Source organism: Anomalospiza imberbis, chromosome 6, assembly GCF_031753505.1.
Source record: "Anomalospiza imberbis isolate Cuckoo-Finch-1a 21T00152 chromosome 6, ASM3175350v1, whole genome shotgun sequence".
Classification (NCBI taxonomy): Eukaryota; Metazoa; Chordata; class Aves; order Passeriformes; family Viduidae; genus Anomalospiza; species Anomalospiza imberbis.
The window spans coordinates 16119042-16137272 of record NC_089686.1 but is presented as its reverse complement, the minus strand read 5'-3'; the positions used below and the strand labels follow the sequence as shown (position 1 = coordinate 16137272).

The following is an 18231-nucleotide window of genomic DNA, read 5'->3' as shown; positions in this document are numbered from 1 at the left end:
GGGTTTGCCGGTAGCAAGGTCTGGCTGGTGTTCCAAGCCTCAGTAGACCAGTTCCCCCATGACCCCCTCACAGCTGACTGAGGCTGTGGGCTGTGTGGAGATCTCATTTACCATCTGGCCCTCTGTGCGACCCTCCAGGAGAAAGGTGCTCTCAATACTGCATGGTCAAATCAGTGTTTCAGGGTTGTCGGATCTGGTCTGCTCTCCTTCACCTCAGAGTTTTCCTAATGTGCAGTGGCAGATGTTTACCTGAACAGAAAATACTGACAACTCTCTGAGCAAGAAGGTCCACCAGTAATGCTGCCATCTCCTTGTGGATCCCTATGAAGAAGAAAACCATTGTTTTAAGGAGAAGGACCTTGGAAGAACTGAAAGTCAGTAAAAACCTCAGTCGGTCCCAGGCAACACCAAAGGTGACATTTTGAGCATGTCTTGGCACCTTTCCTGGGGAAGGCAGTTCTGGAGTGGGTCCTTCAGGCCACCCTGGGCACCACTACACAGGTGCTCAGTGTGCAAGTCAAACCAGAGCTGGTGGTTTGCTAGAGGTGCATCCCACTCTACATTCTGCAATTATAAAATTGCAGTGGCCACTGATGGTAGGAATGGTTATTGTTTTAATCGTCAAGACAATTTCTAGCACTAGGAAGAGGTTTTAGACATCTCCTTTGCCCACAAATGAAAATTTGATGGTCTTAAACATGGTTTAAAAGGCTATAAAGAGCAAATAAAACTCAAGTCTCTAATGCTTTGTTTCTGAACCTGTTCTGAACAGAACATTTTGTATGGAATATTTAAATCTATTAAGTGTTCCTGTGGTCAATTTGCTGATGTCTGAAGTGAATATGATATTCATTACAAAGGTTTATTTGAGTTTTCTTGCCCAGAACACAGTTGAAACATTGGATTTTCCTTTGTAACCTTCACTACAGGCAATACATAGCTCAGTAAAGCTAAGGCTGAGTAAAGTCACAGGGAAAGGTTTTATGATGTGAGCATAGGCAAAAGCCACGAGTTGTTCCTTCCCATGCTTGGGAGAGGTAATTATGGTATTTCAGAACATATAGTGACAGATGGACAAAGGTACGCTTATATATTTATCCACAAGTATAATTTAGTACCCACTTCTGAGCAGAACCGCTCTGTGTATTCATTTGCATAATTGGAAGGGTCTTGACATATCTAGCTGCATTTTTACTTCCAGTAACGCTAATCTTGTTTTTCCCATGGTCTGATTAAACTTTGCAGGCATATTGTATCACAACCCTCCAATGCTCACGCTGCTATCAGGAGGGAGTTTTGATTCGTTCGAGGAACCTGGTGTTGCTGACCCTTAGCAATATCATTTCAACTGCCTTGCCTTGCTGACAAAGTAACCAGTGGTCATCTCCAATGGCTGGTATTATCTCTTGTGTCAGAAAGGACTTCAGCTACTGAAAAGTTTGTATGGGGAAGTTTTATTTTCTTGTCACATGCAAAAAGGTGAACTGTTCTCACTTAGAAGAAAGCAATAAGAACAAACAGATGCTCAGCAAGAGCCAAATTAATTATCCATTTTATAATTTCAAGTTACCCCAAAGCATGTCTCTGGTTTTACTGATAGATGACTTACTTTTATGTTTAGCTCCTTCCTCACTCCATTGTTTCCATGGTAACACCTCTGAAACATTGCTTCTTTCTGAGGAGATGAAACGTAAAGGGGCTGGAATATCCGAGTGTTTAAATATTAAATGAAAACAACAGAAAAATGGTGGAGTGAGTCAGACATTACAGACAGGTGACACCCACAATATCTGCTAGTAAATTTGACTATGGAGTAGTGCTACCTTTATTGTTCTCCTACTACAAGTTGAAAACAGCCGCCAGCTCTTAGGAGTTGTCCTGAACCTGGGCTATCCTGATGCTGAGAGGCAGATGAGCACACTTATGACCAAGCCTAGCTAAAAGATACTGCTGCTAAAGGATCTTCCTCTGCAAGGCATTAGGAACAGAAAAAAAGTTAATTTACAGGAGTCCTGTATTTATTATTTGCCAGTGATAAACATTTCTTGTTAAAATTGGCAATAACTGCAAATTTTCTTGGTATTTTGCTGTAAAATCTGTTTGGAAGCTAACACGGAAATAACTGTAAAAATCGTTCCTGCCAATGTTTGAAAATACACCAACATTTGCTTTGACCGTGTCTTTTCACTAATGGTAACAAACATCAGTTATCTGGCTTTGTGGAGGGGGCTGTGCTGCAGATGTGGCCATTTTTGTAAACTTAAAGGGAACTTCTATGGAGGATTCTTAATGTGCTGCAGCTACAGTGATGTCTCTCTCCTGCTACACCAACCCTTTTCAAATTCACAGTACAAGACTGGAGCTTCAAAGCAGACGTAGTGGTGCTCATTTCCCCAGTCTAGTTTGCTTCACTCACCCTTCTGATCCACTTTGATTCAGGTTCCCTCTGCCTGCTCCCACTGACGACTGTGCCCAGCCCACTGGCTTGGAACCATCTCCTGTTCTTGAGTACCAAAGCTCTCCCTTTCTTCCCTTAAACGCCTCTTTAGACAAAAACCTTTCTCCTTCCTTTTCTGAACCTGAATTTCATACCAGTCTTCTCAGTTCTCTCCTCTCTTGTCTGAACATAATGGGGAGCAAATTAACCCCCCTTTCTTATCTTTTCCACGTGAGACAGCATGAAACAACAATGAAATAAATACCCTGAATTCTTCATACAAAACACTCCATTGAGCACTATTCCCACTCACTTGATTTCTCTCACTGGCATTCCCTCTAGACTATCATTTTACATGATTTTATACGCTGAACTTATTTTCCTAGGACAAGGTTGTTTTCTTACTACTGCCTATAAAAGAACCTGATTTCTACTAACTTTACAGAAATAAATGGTAAGAATATTCTTCCCCTTCTCTGATTGACAGGTACAATTCCTTTTAGCTTTATTATTAGAGGTTTTTAACAGAATAAGCCTTTGTTTTTGAAAATCCGTGGTCATATGAGGAGGAAAATTCCCAGAACTATCCAAGCTCTGCTCACTAGCAGTGTTAAAAAAAGATGCCAGCCAAAGTAGGAGGTGTAAATTTTCTTAACATTTTTCACCATAATTTTATTTTAAAAGTTTTGATAGGCAGTCAAACAGCAATTTCAGTATAAAAATGGGTATTAAGTTTCAGAACAAGCCTACTCAACATTAGGAAGAGTTGGTGTTGCCTTAGGAAAAGGGAATTAACAAGATGACCTTTCCAGGTTCTTCAAGCATGTGTTCCACAAGTCACCAAATAAAGACAGTTCTTACCTTTCCAGTATCGCTGTTTCAAGGACATCAGTTGTCAGGACACCCATCCCTGCACTCATACAGCTTTTGGAGTTCGCAGTTGTTTTTTTGTTTTTTTCCATAATCACTAAGGATGAGTACTTGCTCTTCTCATTTTAATCTAATGAGGAAAAGGAGCTGCCCTGTCACATCTCTCCCTGCTACCCCAACAGGAATTTCACTGAACCTCTTTGGCCTTCAGGCTTTCAAGCACTGACACCACCTGAGGCTTTTTATTGGTGAGAGAATTCTCCAAACACACAGGATGCTTCCTCCTGTGTATTCATAAGATCACAGCAGCCTGTGGTTTGGGCTAACAACACATAGCTGCTGAAAATTTTTCTCACTGTAATGAATCAATTTTTGCTTAGTTAATGATCCTTCTCATTCTGAGGGACTAGCAAAGGGTTTTGGAAAGAATTCTCAGTAGGTATGAAAGCTGAACAAAAGTGCATTTCACTGAGGTGTGTGAAGATGTCTCCTCAGCAGCGGTTTTGAATTTCACTTATTTCAGATATATAAAACTTTCCAAAGAGAAAAAAAAAAAAAAAAAAAAAAAAAAAGAGCATTTTATGGAACTGAATTTAGCTTCCTTGTCTGGGAGTGAAATGAGATTATGAAGAGCAAACAAATGTGTTGCATAGTGATGGAAAAAAGTGCTGTGATTAGCCCCAGTCCCTTGTGTTTAGCATGATGTCAGCTAACCTCATTCCTCACAGTTGAGGGTAAGCACAGTCAAACTTCCCCAGTCCTCTGGGAGCAGGGCTTAGAATCAATACTAAGCTTGAACCCATGTGTAGATTTGAAGAAAAGACTTCTGTTTACAGAGAGAGGAAGAAATGAAAAATTTGCACTGGGCCTAGAAAATCAAGAAATGGGGAACAAAGTCATGTAGCAAACAGAGGGAAAGCATAAGGGAAGCAGAGAAATCGGCAGAAGAGAAAGTGACTGTGAGAGCAGAGAGGAATAGAAAACCAGTGGCAAAATGAAAACATAGTAAAGTTAATTGACAGTGGAATTCACTGCAGACAGCAAACTTGAGAAACTGAGAAAGACAGTATGTGTGTCGGGAGCATATGCTTTGTAACAGTCCCTGCAATTTAAACCCCCATTTCAAGTGTGGCTTTATGCACGTGCATGAGTTCTTCAAATCTGGCAAGGTTTTAATCAGATGCCTATATCCCTGAGAAATCTAGAGGGCTTTAAACATAGATGCTGTGATGAATTTGGAGGGCTTAGATAATATTGATTTAAGGGTGAAAATACTGAGGTTTTTCTAACAAAATCCCTTTTTTAGCTAGATGTTGATTGAAACCTTATGAGCAGAAGGACACATTGAATACCACTGATACACATAATGTCTCTCCTTCTGTCCTGCAAGAAGACATTTTGGTGGGCTTGGAGAAATGAAGAGAGCTGATGTACCAAAACTAAAATGTGTTAACAGAACATGTGGGAGATAAAGAGTCAACTGATCTTATTTTCTTGTACTTTAAAGATCACATCAAGTGTATTGATCTGGTTGATACCATTTGCACTTACTGTATGGCAGGAAGATTATATGCATCAGCTTGACTTCCTTCCTGTGCTTATGTGAGGTTGACCATGGCATGGATATGAGAAACTCCTGCTTGTAGCATCCCTGCATACTATTAAACTTCCAAGTAGGGTCTTGGTGGGTGTGTGGGTCCTAGATAAGTGTTGAATGTGGGGTGTAACCACAGATGCTCATCAGAAATACAAAGTAGTATTATCCAAGGTTATTAAAGAGAAAACAGCAGTAGGAAAACTGAATGACATAAAACACAAGAGAGGAGTTGGGTAAGTGAAAGGAAAATGTGGGTCCATGTTACAATGTGAGACTGACTTCTTCATAGCATTTGAATTTCAGCTCTCAGTTCAGTTATTTACAGCCTTGAAAGCAAAACAAAGGTCTGAGTTAAACTACAGAAATAACACTTTAATAAGGAATACTTCTGCCTATGAAGCATGCTAAAGTACTATGTGATAACACAAGTGGCAACTGTCCACTAGAACTAGGAGACAAAAATCTGAGAATGCATAGAAAGACATGGAGGATCTCAGCACATGGATGAGTCCTGAGTACTACAGCTGGAGCTTCTCTGTAATACAGTGGTCCCAGTCCTGGGTTTACCCATCACAGAGGCTCTGGCTGAACCCACAGTGCTGATGCCAACAATGGATCTGCTTTCTATATTTCAAGCATGGTTCAGCAAAGCACCTTTCACCAGTGCTTAAAGAACCATCTGTATATATTTATACACCTAAGGAGGTAGGGTGCCTGGAGTTACAGTTCAACACTTAGATACTGATTTGCTTTCTCCAAGCTTGTATTGTAAAGTCATATTTGTGTGCCCTGCTTTGCTAGGGACTTGGTCCTAAATAAACACAGGATTGCTTTTTCCTTGACAGTCAGGACAGTGCCATGCTAAGGTTCTCTCCGTGGTTCCCTTACACGAACCACCTGGGCCAACTAGCAAAGGCAGGATCCCAGTCTCTTTTCTCACCAATGCCTTTCCTCTAAGTTAAATTTTTATGGCTTATGGGAGATTTTTGGGTCCTTTTTTAAGGAACCATTGTTGGCTTTTCTTTGATATTACCTCTTGAACTTGCGGATGGGACAGCGGGGTCGATACTGTGATGCCAGTTGTATCAGTCAGAAAAGTCAGACTTGAAAAGGCTCCTAGGGCTGGTTGAGTACCTGTCACAAACAATTATCTTCTAATCATCCAGAGCTTCCCAGCTCTTCTGTGCTGGAACAGTCTTCATGGCCAACTAACAGGGCCTCATCTTCCAGTAACCATGCCATGCTGCTGCTTTTTCTGCTCCTTTTAGGGGGTGCCATAGAAAATTAATCCAAACATACTTCTCCTTCAACTCTCAGCAGCATCAATATTTTCTTCTCAGATGAGCTGCTTTCATGGATCTCCTGTGAGACACTTCCCTAATTCAAAGCTTTTTGGCTGTTCCTCAGTTCAAGATACTAACTGTGCTTGAGATGAAAAACAAGCACATTTGGCAGTGCTAAATGAAACTAACATTAGTATGTGCTTCTAGTGAGACATTTTGGCGTGGGACATGCACAAAAGTTAAATCATCAAAATGATAAACACAGCAATAAGAAAGAAGATTTGTTTCTTGTGTTTATCTTAAAGGCAAGTGCTATTTAATATTTTCTTCCTCTACACTTTGTTTTGACAATGTTTCTCAAATACCTTTAATTTTCAAAACGTAATTCTTTCAGCAATCCTAGACCTAGTCTGGAAAACATTTTGTTCTGATTATACTGGAAATAGAGCATCTGAAGTATCACCAAACCACTCACTGTGAAAGCATCACTCAGAAAGCCATGTGTGTCTTACTCTATTTTTTTTTGAGACTATTAATGGAAGGCTTCACTGAATTTATATACAGTTGTTCTTCTTGCAGTAAGAGATAGCAATAATTTAAGATTTAAAAAATAAATGCAAATTTCTCTAATGTCACCCTATGCAGAAGACATTTGCTTCTCTTTTGCTCCCCAACAATGTATCACTATACCCTCATACACAGCATGGATGTCTTAAATCAGTTAAAGTTCCAGTACTGGACATTGTTCCAGTAACAGCCTCCATGTGAATGGCTCAAATGTACTCAAATAGACCCTCCTGGTGAGAGGTAACTGGAGCTGAATTCTGCAGCACACCTTTTCCCTTTGAGACATTCTACACAAAGAGTTACCTGACACATTCCTCAAAAAACCCTCAGCAAAATAAAAGTGATTTGGAATTCTGTTCTGAAAGTTTAGTATTCAAGAACAACTTTGAGGCTGCCCTGTGATCACCAGACTGATTAAAAATGCTAATTAGAAGCTTGTATGATTAGGAGATTAGTACTGTCTGAACTTTGATCTGCCTCATTTGTGTACACAGGAAAGGGAGAGACACACACCATCACACTGAGAACTGCTTTCATGGCAGCAGATCAGCAGATTTCTCCTCTGTAAGGAATTCACAAAGGCACTCCTCACTGTTTTGGTCCTTGTTTCTTATTTTCAGTGGTTCACAGGAAAGGCCACAGGATTTGTATAGTCACTAACTGTTAACTTTAAACCAGACAACTTTATAACAGACAAGAAAAGGAAGAAGTTCTGTGTCAAAACAGGCAATATTGTAACTGCATTCCTGTTACTAACCATGTGCTTTGGTTTGATCCATGTGATGTTCATAGGATCTGACAGAATTAATGAAAATCCCTCACATGTGAAACTCAGGACTTCTAACAATGGTAAACAACACATTGACACAAATATATAATATCTGTGAATGACAGCCTCAACTCCAGACACAAATTTACCTCAGTTGTTGCAAACTTGTTTTCGCATGTCTTAATATCAGTACCTCTTCAGATCAGGAGTGCCATGGCTTTGGAAATAGCTTCAGTGTAAAGAGTAAATAAGTAAATAAGCACAGTAAACATAAAAATCACAAGCAACTTTCATCAGTTGTGGGAAGAGACTCAACCATTAGAACATCTTTGAAGCCCTTATAAGTGAAGAATGGTCAGGCATTGGAACAAGCTGCCCTGGGAAGTGGTGGAATCACAAACCCTGGAAGTGTTCAAAAAATGTGTACCTGTGGCATTTGGGTACATGGTTTAGTGGTGAATGTGTCATTGCTGGGTTAAAGGTTAGAACTGATGATTTTACAGGCCTTTTACAATCTTAATGATTCTATTATTCTAAGCAGATTATAAACATATTTTACTGAAAACCAAACAAATCTCTGCAATCTCCTCCAGTGTCACCATCCTTCTATTGCTAGATAAAATCTTCATACAGAAAACTACAGTCTTGTCAGCACTGCAACTCTCATTAAACACACACAAAGGGGATGGCAGACTAGTATTTTCCTTACCGCTTTGAGTGGATGGGGAGGCTTTAGTCCCAGAAAAGTGGTGACGGAAAGCCATGTGAAGAATTAGCTCCCATCTATTACAACAGCTGACAGGATATAAAGTGGCATATCTACTGACATAGCTAACCAATACCTTCAGTGGAGCTTAAAGATCTTCAATGAAATAAACAAGTTCACTATAAAGGTGCTGATCTAAAGAATTTCTGTTGCCTTTATCCAGCTTCCATTGCCTCTGTGTCTAATTAGCCAGTAAATTCTTTCAGTCAGGGATAGCTTTCACTGCTCTGGGTTCAACTTTGAGATTTCCTATCTGGCCATGGAGAGAAATCAAGAGACATAACCTGATTTGCTATCTTCTCTATTACCTTTTTGTGTAGTAGGCAAGAGCTCTCACAGTTACTGTTCCTCTCTCAGCAGCTATAAAGGGAATGAAAGAGAGGAGACTGGAGCATGTCTCAGTGCCATTCTTCTGACATGTTTTCCTGCTTTAATGTAAATCAGAAAGTCAAAAGCCCACCAGAGCCTAGGTGCCCATGGAGCTTGGACAGTTAAGGAACATAAGTTTCTGTAGCTATGTGCATGTAAAGAAGCAACAATGCCAACACCACTGCTCCTCTTTGGCTCTCCAGCTTGATTAATGCCTTTTGCACTTGAGACAATTGGCTGTCTTCAGCATGAATCCAGGGCAATTTCACATGCAGTGTGTACCAGAGCATCCTGAGCATTGTGACTCTGCATCTTACTATAGTGGATAGAATTCACAAGCAAAACCAGAAAACACATTTGAACAACGGGAAAACAGATAATTTGTGATATTTTATTTGTATATACATGGTCTATTTGTATTATAATTATGAAATCATGACAAACAATGCCAGATATGTGTTGTATTTTCTGAAGAATATAGACAATGATCCAGAGGGAGCCACCTGAAAGGCCTTCTGTCGCAAACCAAATGCTGTATCAAAAGGAAGATCAGGTGAGTTAATCCCGCTTTGTCTACATGTGCTTCCTCATGTGTTTCTGGGAGGAATACAGAACCGATACATGCGCTGTAGGAGGAAGTTCTCAGGACTCATTGGCTAACAGTAACCACTTGATTAATGTAAACATAAAATTTTAGTTAAAAAAAAGAAATGAAATCGCGGTGGCACAGCCTAGAACTAACCACCGTTTCACAAAATGGGTCATTAATTTGTCATCCTAAACACCCCGCGTTCGTTGCAGCGCAAACTACGCGCAGAAGCGCCATTCTCCCCATGGAAGCCCATCTTGAAACGCATCTCCTGAGACAGGTGGAAGAGCCCCGAGCCATCGGTGCTCCTCGCCAGCCCCGGGGAGCTGCTCGCGTTCCAGAGCACTGCAGCCCGTCAGGCGACCCGGCCCCGGTCCCGGCCCGCACCTCTGCACCGCGGCACCTACCGCTGCCTGCTCCCCTCCGCGCAGGGACGCCAAGCGCGACACCGAGAGCCGGGCATTCCTGCGCCGGGTAGGGGAAAGGATTAATTTCGCCAGTTAATTCCTTCCCCCCGGCCCGGCGGTGGGGGAGGGAACATGCGCGTTGCTATGGGTGCCGGAGGAGCACCCAGAAAGTTGCGGGAGAGGGGCGGGGAGAAGGGGCCGAGCCGCCCGCCGGGGCTGAGAGCCCGCCCGGCACCGCGCCGAGAGCCCGCTGGCAGCTGCTGTCACCGCGGCGGCTGAGTCGCCCACCTGCCGCCTACGGCTGGCGGCGGGGGAGGGAGGGAGGAAAGGGATAAACTTCAAACTTGGCCGGGCGGGCAGGGAGCCGCATGGATGCGTCCGTCCCTCGGCGCTGACTCGCAGCCCGCGGCGCGCTGCGGGGCGGCCGCTGCCCGAGGAGCGCGGGGCGCCGCCGCGCCGCTTCCTCCGCCGCCGGCCATGGGGCGCGGGGCTCAGCCCGGCCCCTGAGCGCGACGCCTCCCCCCGCTCCGGGCTGCCGCCGCCTCCCCGCCCGCCGCCACCTGCCTCTCCCTCCGCTGCGCCGCTGCCGACCTGAGGCCCTGGGTATCGGCTTCTCTTCGCGCTGCAGCCCGACCGAAATGGAGCCGTCCGCGGGAAGCCGCCGGGAGTGATCCCCGCTTTCCCACCGACCCACTGGCCGTCCCCTCGGCGCCCGCGCTCGCTCCGATGGAGCTGGAGGAGACGTCGCTCGCCCCTCCGAAGACCATGCTGCTTATGCTGAGGAAAGTTCGCAAGAGGCGGGAGATGCTGCTGCAGCAGCTGGGCTTCATCTGCGCCATCCTCTTCTTCGCCTGGTGCATGTCCAGCCTGCTCTCCAGAGTGGGTGAGTGGCAGCGGCGGCGGCTGCAGCCCCCGGGCCGCCCCGGCCGCCCGGCCGGGGTCAAGCGGCGGTGGCTGTTCCCGTTTGGGGTCTCCCTGTGGAAGTGCCCCGGCGAGCGGGCGAGGCGAGGGAGCAGCGCGGCTTCCTCGGGAGAAATCCCCGCGCCGGGCGGATGCGCGTCTGCCCGGGGACAGGGGGAAGCTGCCCGGGGACAGGGGGAAGCTGCCCGGGGACAGGGGGAAGCTGCCCGGGGACAGGGCGAAGCTGCGCCGCGGGCCGCCTGCTCGTCCGGGGCTCCCCGGCGCCGAGCCCGCCGCGCCCCTCGGGTCGGGAGCCCACGGGGCATCACAGGGCATCTCTGTGCCTGCCAACGGCCCTGAAGGAGTTTCCCCCTGCTGTTACATCAGAGTGGAGTTCTGTCCAGCCGCCTGTGGTCCCCTCTGCAACTTCGGGCTGCCTTTCGTTTTGTCCTTAGGTTGTAAATCTCCATCGGCTATAGCTGCTTCTTTTCTCAATCTCACACGCACCCCCAACACCTCTCCCTCGTTACAGTATAGATTTGACAGAAAATTCTGAATTTTAGGCTAGGAACCATGCTAATCTTACGCTTTATAGAGAGAGTATTACAACAGAGTCTTTTGCATAATTTGTGTATTGTAAACTAATGCATTTATAATTAACTATTTCATTCCCATTTGTTCCTCTGCCTGCTGGCACGGTTTGGGCTGTATACAGCTTCAGGCCCTCATCCTGAAATATGCTTCACATCCCTCAAATACAAACTCTAAGGTTGCTGGGACAACACTTGAGTCTCTAGGTAGGGCTGCCAACGGTCCTCGAAGATTTAAGAACAAAATTGACTAAGCCCATCACTAAACATCCACATTTAATGTAAGAAACTCAGATTTCAGCACAGTTAGGATGGGCCGTCTGCTTAAATTAAAGCTGAAGTTCAAGTGTGTGCTTTAGGGAAGAAAAATCTGCTGGAACTTGTCATAGTTTGTAATGCTCTTGTGCTCAAGTTATTGCCTGGCTTGTTTGAGCTGTATCTAGGATGGCAACAAGCCATCCATATAAGAATTCGGTGTCTTAGACCATATTAGCATATTGCTCATCTTAAAACTTTCAACTTGGAAACAAGTAATGGGGCTATGAATATGTTTGCATAGCTTGAGGGATTTTTTTTGTTGCAGTTGCTGTTTTCCACAACTTTTTTAGGTTTTCATGAAAAATGTCATGACTAATGAAAGTTTTTAGCCTCCTGGGTTATCAACTAAATCCCTTATAACCTAATTTTTGATAGTATGCTGCATCAGGTAGGGTTTTTTTTTTTCAGCTGGCTAATTTACAGTACATATTATCCATAAACACTGACCATCTGTTGTCTGTGTTTCTTATCATTGTGGCTCAGAATATTTTACTCTGGAAAAACTAACTTCTGAACAAGATTTCTTTTTTCCAGGAGTCACTAAGAAAACACAGGTATTACATGATGGCAGTATAAACTCTAAAATTGGCCAAGGAAGAATTTTTGTTATTACAATGTGTTGATTTGAAATGGATAAGATTGAGGTGGAAGTGATTTAACTAAGGGGTTCTATTCTTTCTTTGATTGTTATAATTGCATACGGCACATGATCTCGCAAGTGCTCCTGTACTCTGTTTAACACGTTGAGAATGCTTCAGGAATGTGCATTTTGGCAAAAGCTTCATTTACTTCTAAAAAAGTTTTGATTTTTTTAAGACTTATGAGAATTAATTGTGATTTCCATTTTCTTTGATGAGTTATGAATGGTTTGATATTATTGATCATACCCAAGACTGAAAAGTTCAGAATAAACTAAAATGTAACTGGAACATATCCATATGCATTTTTATTTTTTCATGAAAGCAGTAATATAATATGTGTAAGTACAGATGACTAAATGGAAGTGTGATTTTTGCTCATGTCAGCATAGCTGGGCTGGTTTCATCTATAGGAGCTGCAAGTGTTGACTTTCACAGGTACAGGCTTCAGCATTTGCTTGCTGCAGAATATTTTCCTGCTGTAGGTCACAGCCAAGTGTTCTGATAGCTCTGATAGCCGGAACATGCCAACAGCTCGGATATGGTGCCTGATTGCACCCTTTGGAGCTAGGAGCACCTAGCACATGTCTGTTGGCATGTGCTTCAGTCACACCTTGGATTTTGCCCTGTTTGCATTCTGATGGTCTGTCCTTGCTCCTTGTTAGTGGGCATGTGTAGTCCAGCTGGGATGATGCAGGAAAAAATTGGTGCTAGTGGGCATAATGTATTTTTATTTAATATAGGCCAAGAATCAGCTGTTGCAGACAGAAGCATTGTATCAGGAATATGGAGGAACAGAAGGTTGATGGCATCACCTAATGGGACACATGAAGAGAAGAACTGTACAGAGCCAGGTAAGATGGAAAAACTTTGTAATGTCCTATAAACTCTTGAGATGTATTGAGTAGTTTTGTCATGACCAAGCTGCAGTGATGTGTAAACATCAGTGTTAAACTTCAAAAACCCCAAAAAACCAGGATTATTCTGTGTAGAAATAAGGTTAATTGTGTAACATAATGACATGATTTTATGTATCAAAGGCAAAAGGTAATGTTCAGATAAAGGCATGTTTAGGGTCATTGTGAGGCTAGTGCCGACAATTAAATTTCTGTAGCTTTGTTCCTGTGGTGATTATTGATTTCTATCCAGCTGATATGTGTATATTGCACAAGTCACGAGAGGTGCTCTCCACTTAAAACTACGGGTAGCTAAATATGCAGTGTTTTAGATGACGTCTGAGCTCAGTGATTTATGTTCATTACTGTTACACAGTTAATCATGGTTTGCTAGTTTAGTGATAAACTGTGTATTCAGAGTAGGAATTTATGTTGTGTGGAGGGGGTTGATGAGATAAGTGATATGGAAACCCTGGAATCCATTTTACTTCAGGATGTCTATCTTGGCCAAGCAAAAATAATTGATTGAGGGCAGGAATAGATGATGCATTTTAGTATCAGTGTTAGTCCACAATGCTTTCAACTTCCCATCTGTCTTTCCAGTGTGTATTTCCTTTCTCTCTCCTTGCCTCTCTGTAGTTTATGGTGTGTGGGAGATGAGACATTTTGCCAATGGCACTAGCCAAGTTAATTTAAAGTTCAGATTTATTTTTTTTTTAATGTGACTCTTTGATAAACTCTGTGGTAGCAATGGAGTGTGTGCCTTCTCGCCAACTGTGTCATCATGAGTTCTGGGATGCTGTCAGCCCCGGGAACTAGAAGAGTTTGGAGCAGTGTTCCTGCCCTCACTTACATGTTTGTTGTGATACTGAGGTGCCAGTTCTATCGACTGAGGATCACTAGTATGCTTACACACTCCTGAGAGAGGAATGGGAGAGCACAGCTCAAAGTATGTGTGTCCAAAAGTTTTAACTGTATCCTCTTGATGTCCAAGAGCTTCCCCGTGCTTTTGTTAAGAACTCTGTGGGCCGGTTTGCTGTGTTCTGTATATGTCACATTATGATGCTCTTGATCTGTCTGTCAAAGTTGTTAACAAACAAGAAAGAATACAACAAGGACCTTTTGGAAACACATAATGATTCTTGATAAATAGTCAGAAAATACTAATCTTTCCCACTCCTTTTTCATTTTCCTCCATATATGTGGATGCATCAGTGTGATCATGTCTGAGCACATACTTGTCAGCACACTTGGAGTCAAGGCAATGGAGGCCAGAAAATTATAGAAGCTAGATCAGAAAGATACCTGTCAAAGTTCTGGTGGAGACTTCTATTTAGCATGAATGAGAACTTTTTCAAAATGATATGATAAAATGACCAAGGCAAAAACATGCTTGCATGTGAACTGGAATTCCAGAAACCATATTGACTTCTGCACATGTTTAAAACAAATGTTCAGCTTCCTCCATTCTTCTAAAGTCATAAGATCAGTTTAAGAACAATTGGAATAGATAAATACAGCTGGGTAATTTTGATGTGATTTCTGAAATTCAGGTCTCTGAGGTGCACTTTTCTCCTTAACCACAAGAGATGGACACAAGGGAGGCCCAAATATGCCTCAGGATGCTGAAGTTTAAGAAAAATATCACAAAACTTGCATTAAATTAATAATTTCTAGTCACAGTAATGGTAGTAGCCTTTCTTTTAAAAAGTGTTTCTTCAGTTAGAACACAGATTTACGGATCAAATCTGTCACAGGATTGCAGTTATAGCATTTTTAATCACTTCCTGTTATTCTGCAGTTATGTACTGCTTGTCACTGTGTATCTTCTGCAGCTGAAGGGGGAATTGGGATGCTGCAGGAGTGACTAGATGTAAGCTGCAAATAAAGGGAACATCTGAACATAGCAGAAGTTGGTGTTTGTGGGGCAGGAGCGAGTCCGTAAGAGCCCATTATTGTTACTGCTTCTGTAGATTTGGGGTAGTGTTCTTTGTTGGCTTTGTTTTTTGTTGTTTTGTTTTTTAGTGTATGGGATGTTGACTTGCTTTTTTTTCTATTTATTTTTTTCATTCTTGTCTGGTAGCTAGGGATTGAGATTTGTCATGTAACGAGAAGGTAGCAATGATGGAACACCTATCAAAAAGTAGCAAGTAATATAGCTCATGTCTGTGGGAATGTAGCTTGTGTAATCACATGACTACAGAGAGAGGAGTCCCAGGAAAGGTCAAGAGACTTGGCGGAGATTGCACAGAAGATTGGTGAGAGTGTGGATTTTCAGCTGGCTCCCTGCGGGCTCCTTTATGAGATGTACTTACTCTCACCTATGTAATTTCTGTGTCTGCTCTAAGCATGAGGGGTCATACAAATGCATGGCTGTGTGTATGGTATACTGCAGTTTTCTTTTGTTATATGGATGGTTTTATATGTATGTTTAGGATACAAGCATTTCATAGTACCTTGAGAAATGCAGGTTCTTGCTGAGAGCCTGTTAATCCCTTGTGTTATTGCTGTGCTCCCATTTCATTAGCATCCCACACAAGTCTTCAGCTTTACCTCCCTTTTTCCAAAGGCTTTCACTGAAGTTAATATATTTACCACTTCACTCAATTTTCCTACTTACATGTAAGTGAAAAAAATAAAAATCCCAATTGTTAGAAATGGCAGCTATAGAAGTCTGTAAGACCACGATATCCTTGCACTTCATGACACTGGCAAGAAAGGCTCACCCTTTCTAATATACCTTGGGATAAAAACTCCATAAGCTTCTAGAAGTAATGTTGTAAGCTTGTGAGAGCTGCTATCTTCTAGAAGCTCACGTAGTCTACACTGTTTCAGATTCGTCTCATTTGCTGAAGTAGATAATTTTGTATTGTGTTCTTCTGGAAACATTGATAATGTTTCTGGGGCATTGTATCAGAAGAGGAAAAATGCTTAAGTCTCAGCAATGCTGCTTTAAAAAAGAACCAGGGGAATTTGAAAGAGAACAAAAAAATACATATGTGTGTGTATGTAACTAGAGAAGAAAAGTTGGGGTTTTTGTATCAGAGGATTGATAATCATAAGAGGTGAATATCTTAAGAGGCGCTCTACATTTTTTTCTGAGAGTAATATCCTGCAATCATGAAAAGTTATAGATTGTCTCTATCATAGCAGCAAGGGAGCTGTAGGTCAGCTGCAGGAAGGAGGTAGAGCCTTGGGAACACCAAGCCAGCCTTGGTTCTAGTCTGGACTGAGACCAAATCCTCACCACAGTTAATGTGTTCTGTAGCATTTTTCTATTAAAGATCATTCCTGGCTTTAAACTTCCCCATTGTTGAAAGCTTCTCTGCATTGATAGGATACTGGTTTTTACATTGGCCTGGAGGCTGGAGGGCTTATAGATTGTATGTAGAAGGCTCCGGACTTCAGAAATTTCATGAGAGCCTGGGATCTTTAAATTATGAATCTTATATTTATTTGGTATTCTGTAACTCTCTGGATGGCTTCCTCTTGGAAGGAAACCAAGCTACCTTTTCTTCATGGCTCTGGGTAGATTTCTGTGGGAGGAGGAGTTGACCTGACCCTCACTTAAAGCAGAGAGATCAGAAAAGAGGAGTAGCTGTCTCTAGAATCTTAACATACCTCATTAGTTTGCAACCGATTTTTTTGCCGTATCCAAGCTCTCACTTCCATCTGCCATCAGCTTGGTAGCTTGCAGTGCCATCTGCCCAGAAAGTCTGATTTGTAGCTTCTCTGCTTCAATGGCTTGCCTCTTGTTTCAAAATGTTCCTATGACTCCATGTCCTCCAGAACTCCAAGTAACATTTCCAGGGCACGTACAAGGTGGGATGACTGGGTGTCATGACGTTTCTTACCATGTGCTTCCACTGGGGCATGTCAGGCTGTTAAACAACTGATCCTGAATCTTTGCTGTTGTGAATATTTTTAAGTAATCCCTGTATATGGGTAGAATTTTTTTTTCCCTTGTGAATTAGAAATGAGAATATATTTCCATTGTCTTCTGACACTAGTTAGGGAGTGGCCTTGAAAGAAACCGAAAGACAGTGGGGTTTTCTTGCCTGTGGTTTGTCAACCACGGACAGTTCATCTGCTACACTGATTTTAAATAGGTTCAAGTGTGTTCCTTCCATTGCTATTAGTGGGTAAAGATGAATTGTGGGCTGGGGGAAATACAGGGTTAGCATTTCTTCCTGAGCCATGCTACATGCTTAGTTTAGCATTAAACGCCACGTTGTATCAATGCTTTGTGTAGCTGCAGCGAGAGAGAAAGAATCAGTCCTCTACGGTGTGTTTCCCAGCAGCATGTGTGTAAGTGAGTTCTGAGTCTGGATCAAAGTCATTAAGTCTGTGTATATTTTACACTGTTAGTTAAAACGCTGGGGACTCATGTAAGATGTCATGCATTGTAGAGAAACTATAGAAGTCTTAGACAGTTTGGTTAGTGTACCACAGAGAGAACAAGAGCCTGGTATTTTTTTTTCTACAAAAATCAATGATGACTAGAGAAGACAGGACTGACTCTTCCAAGCAATTTTCCAAAGGGGCAGAAAATGTTATTTCTTGTACACTTGTAGTAAAGACACTATAGGAACTATTGATTTCCATTAGTTGTATTTAACAAACACAGTGCTTATTTAAATGCACAATTCTTGACATGTAGGATTGATGTATCCTTTTTTTCTTTAATCCTTATAGACACCTTAATGCATAAGATCATAAACTTAGCCTAATAACGGCTGGTGGAATATGTAATTTTGTGCTTATGTAAGTTTTCTTTAAATTATGTGGAAATATGTATTTCATTTAAACAATGTGCTCATGATCTTCCTTAGATTAAACTTCCATTTTGTAGCAGGGATAAATGCCTCAGACCTCCACTTTAAAGGATGTGGTATTAATATTTTCACTGTAAACCTTAGTTTCATGAACAGCCTAAATTAGTAAGTTCAGCATGACCTGCATGTGCTCTTACTATGCATTCATACAATACTTAGCACAGAAAGACCATGGTCTCATTGAGATACTAGAGACAATGATTGTGTTCTGTTATTTGCAAATATTCCCCACATGCATATTAGTCAGACTTCCTCTCTGCCTTAATGCACAGAATATGTGCAACCATTGTAGTATGATAGATTTATTGACATGTGCATGCATAGTGCATGCATATGGATTTAAAATATTTTGTTAGTCCAGTGTGTTATGCCCTCAAAGACCAGGAAAGCTATCAGCCAT

General features: G+C 42.2%; 1 protein-coding gene across 3 annotated transcripts in view; it reads left to right on the top strand.

The window, feature by feature from the left end:
• The first annotated feature begins 9314 nt into the window (after nucleotides 1-9314).
• The window catches only part of SLC24A4 (solute carrier family 24 member 4), an 84651-nt gene continuing 75734 nt past the window's right edge, over nucleotides 9315-18231 (top strand). The window contains exons 1-2 of one of the 3 annotated variants that reach the window (XM_068192580.1): nucleotides 9315-10537; nucleotides 12844-12954. In XM_068192580.1, coding sequence (XP_068048681.1) covers nucleotides 10381-10537; nucleotides 12844-12954 — 268 coding nt within the window. In that variant the 5' untranslated portion in view covers nucleotides 9315-10380. The remainder of the gene's footprint in view (nucleotides 10538-12843; nucleotides 12955-18231) is intronic. The other 2 variants (XM_068192578.1, XM_068192579.1) reach the window with 2 other exon arrangements.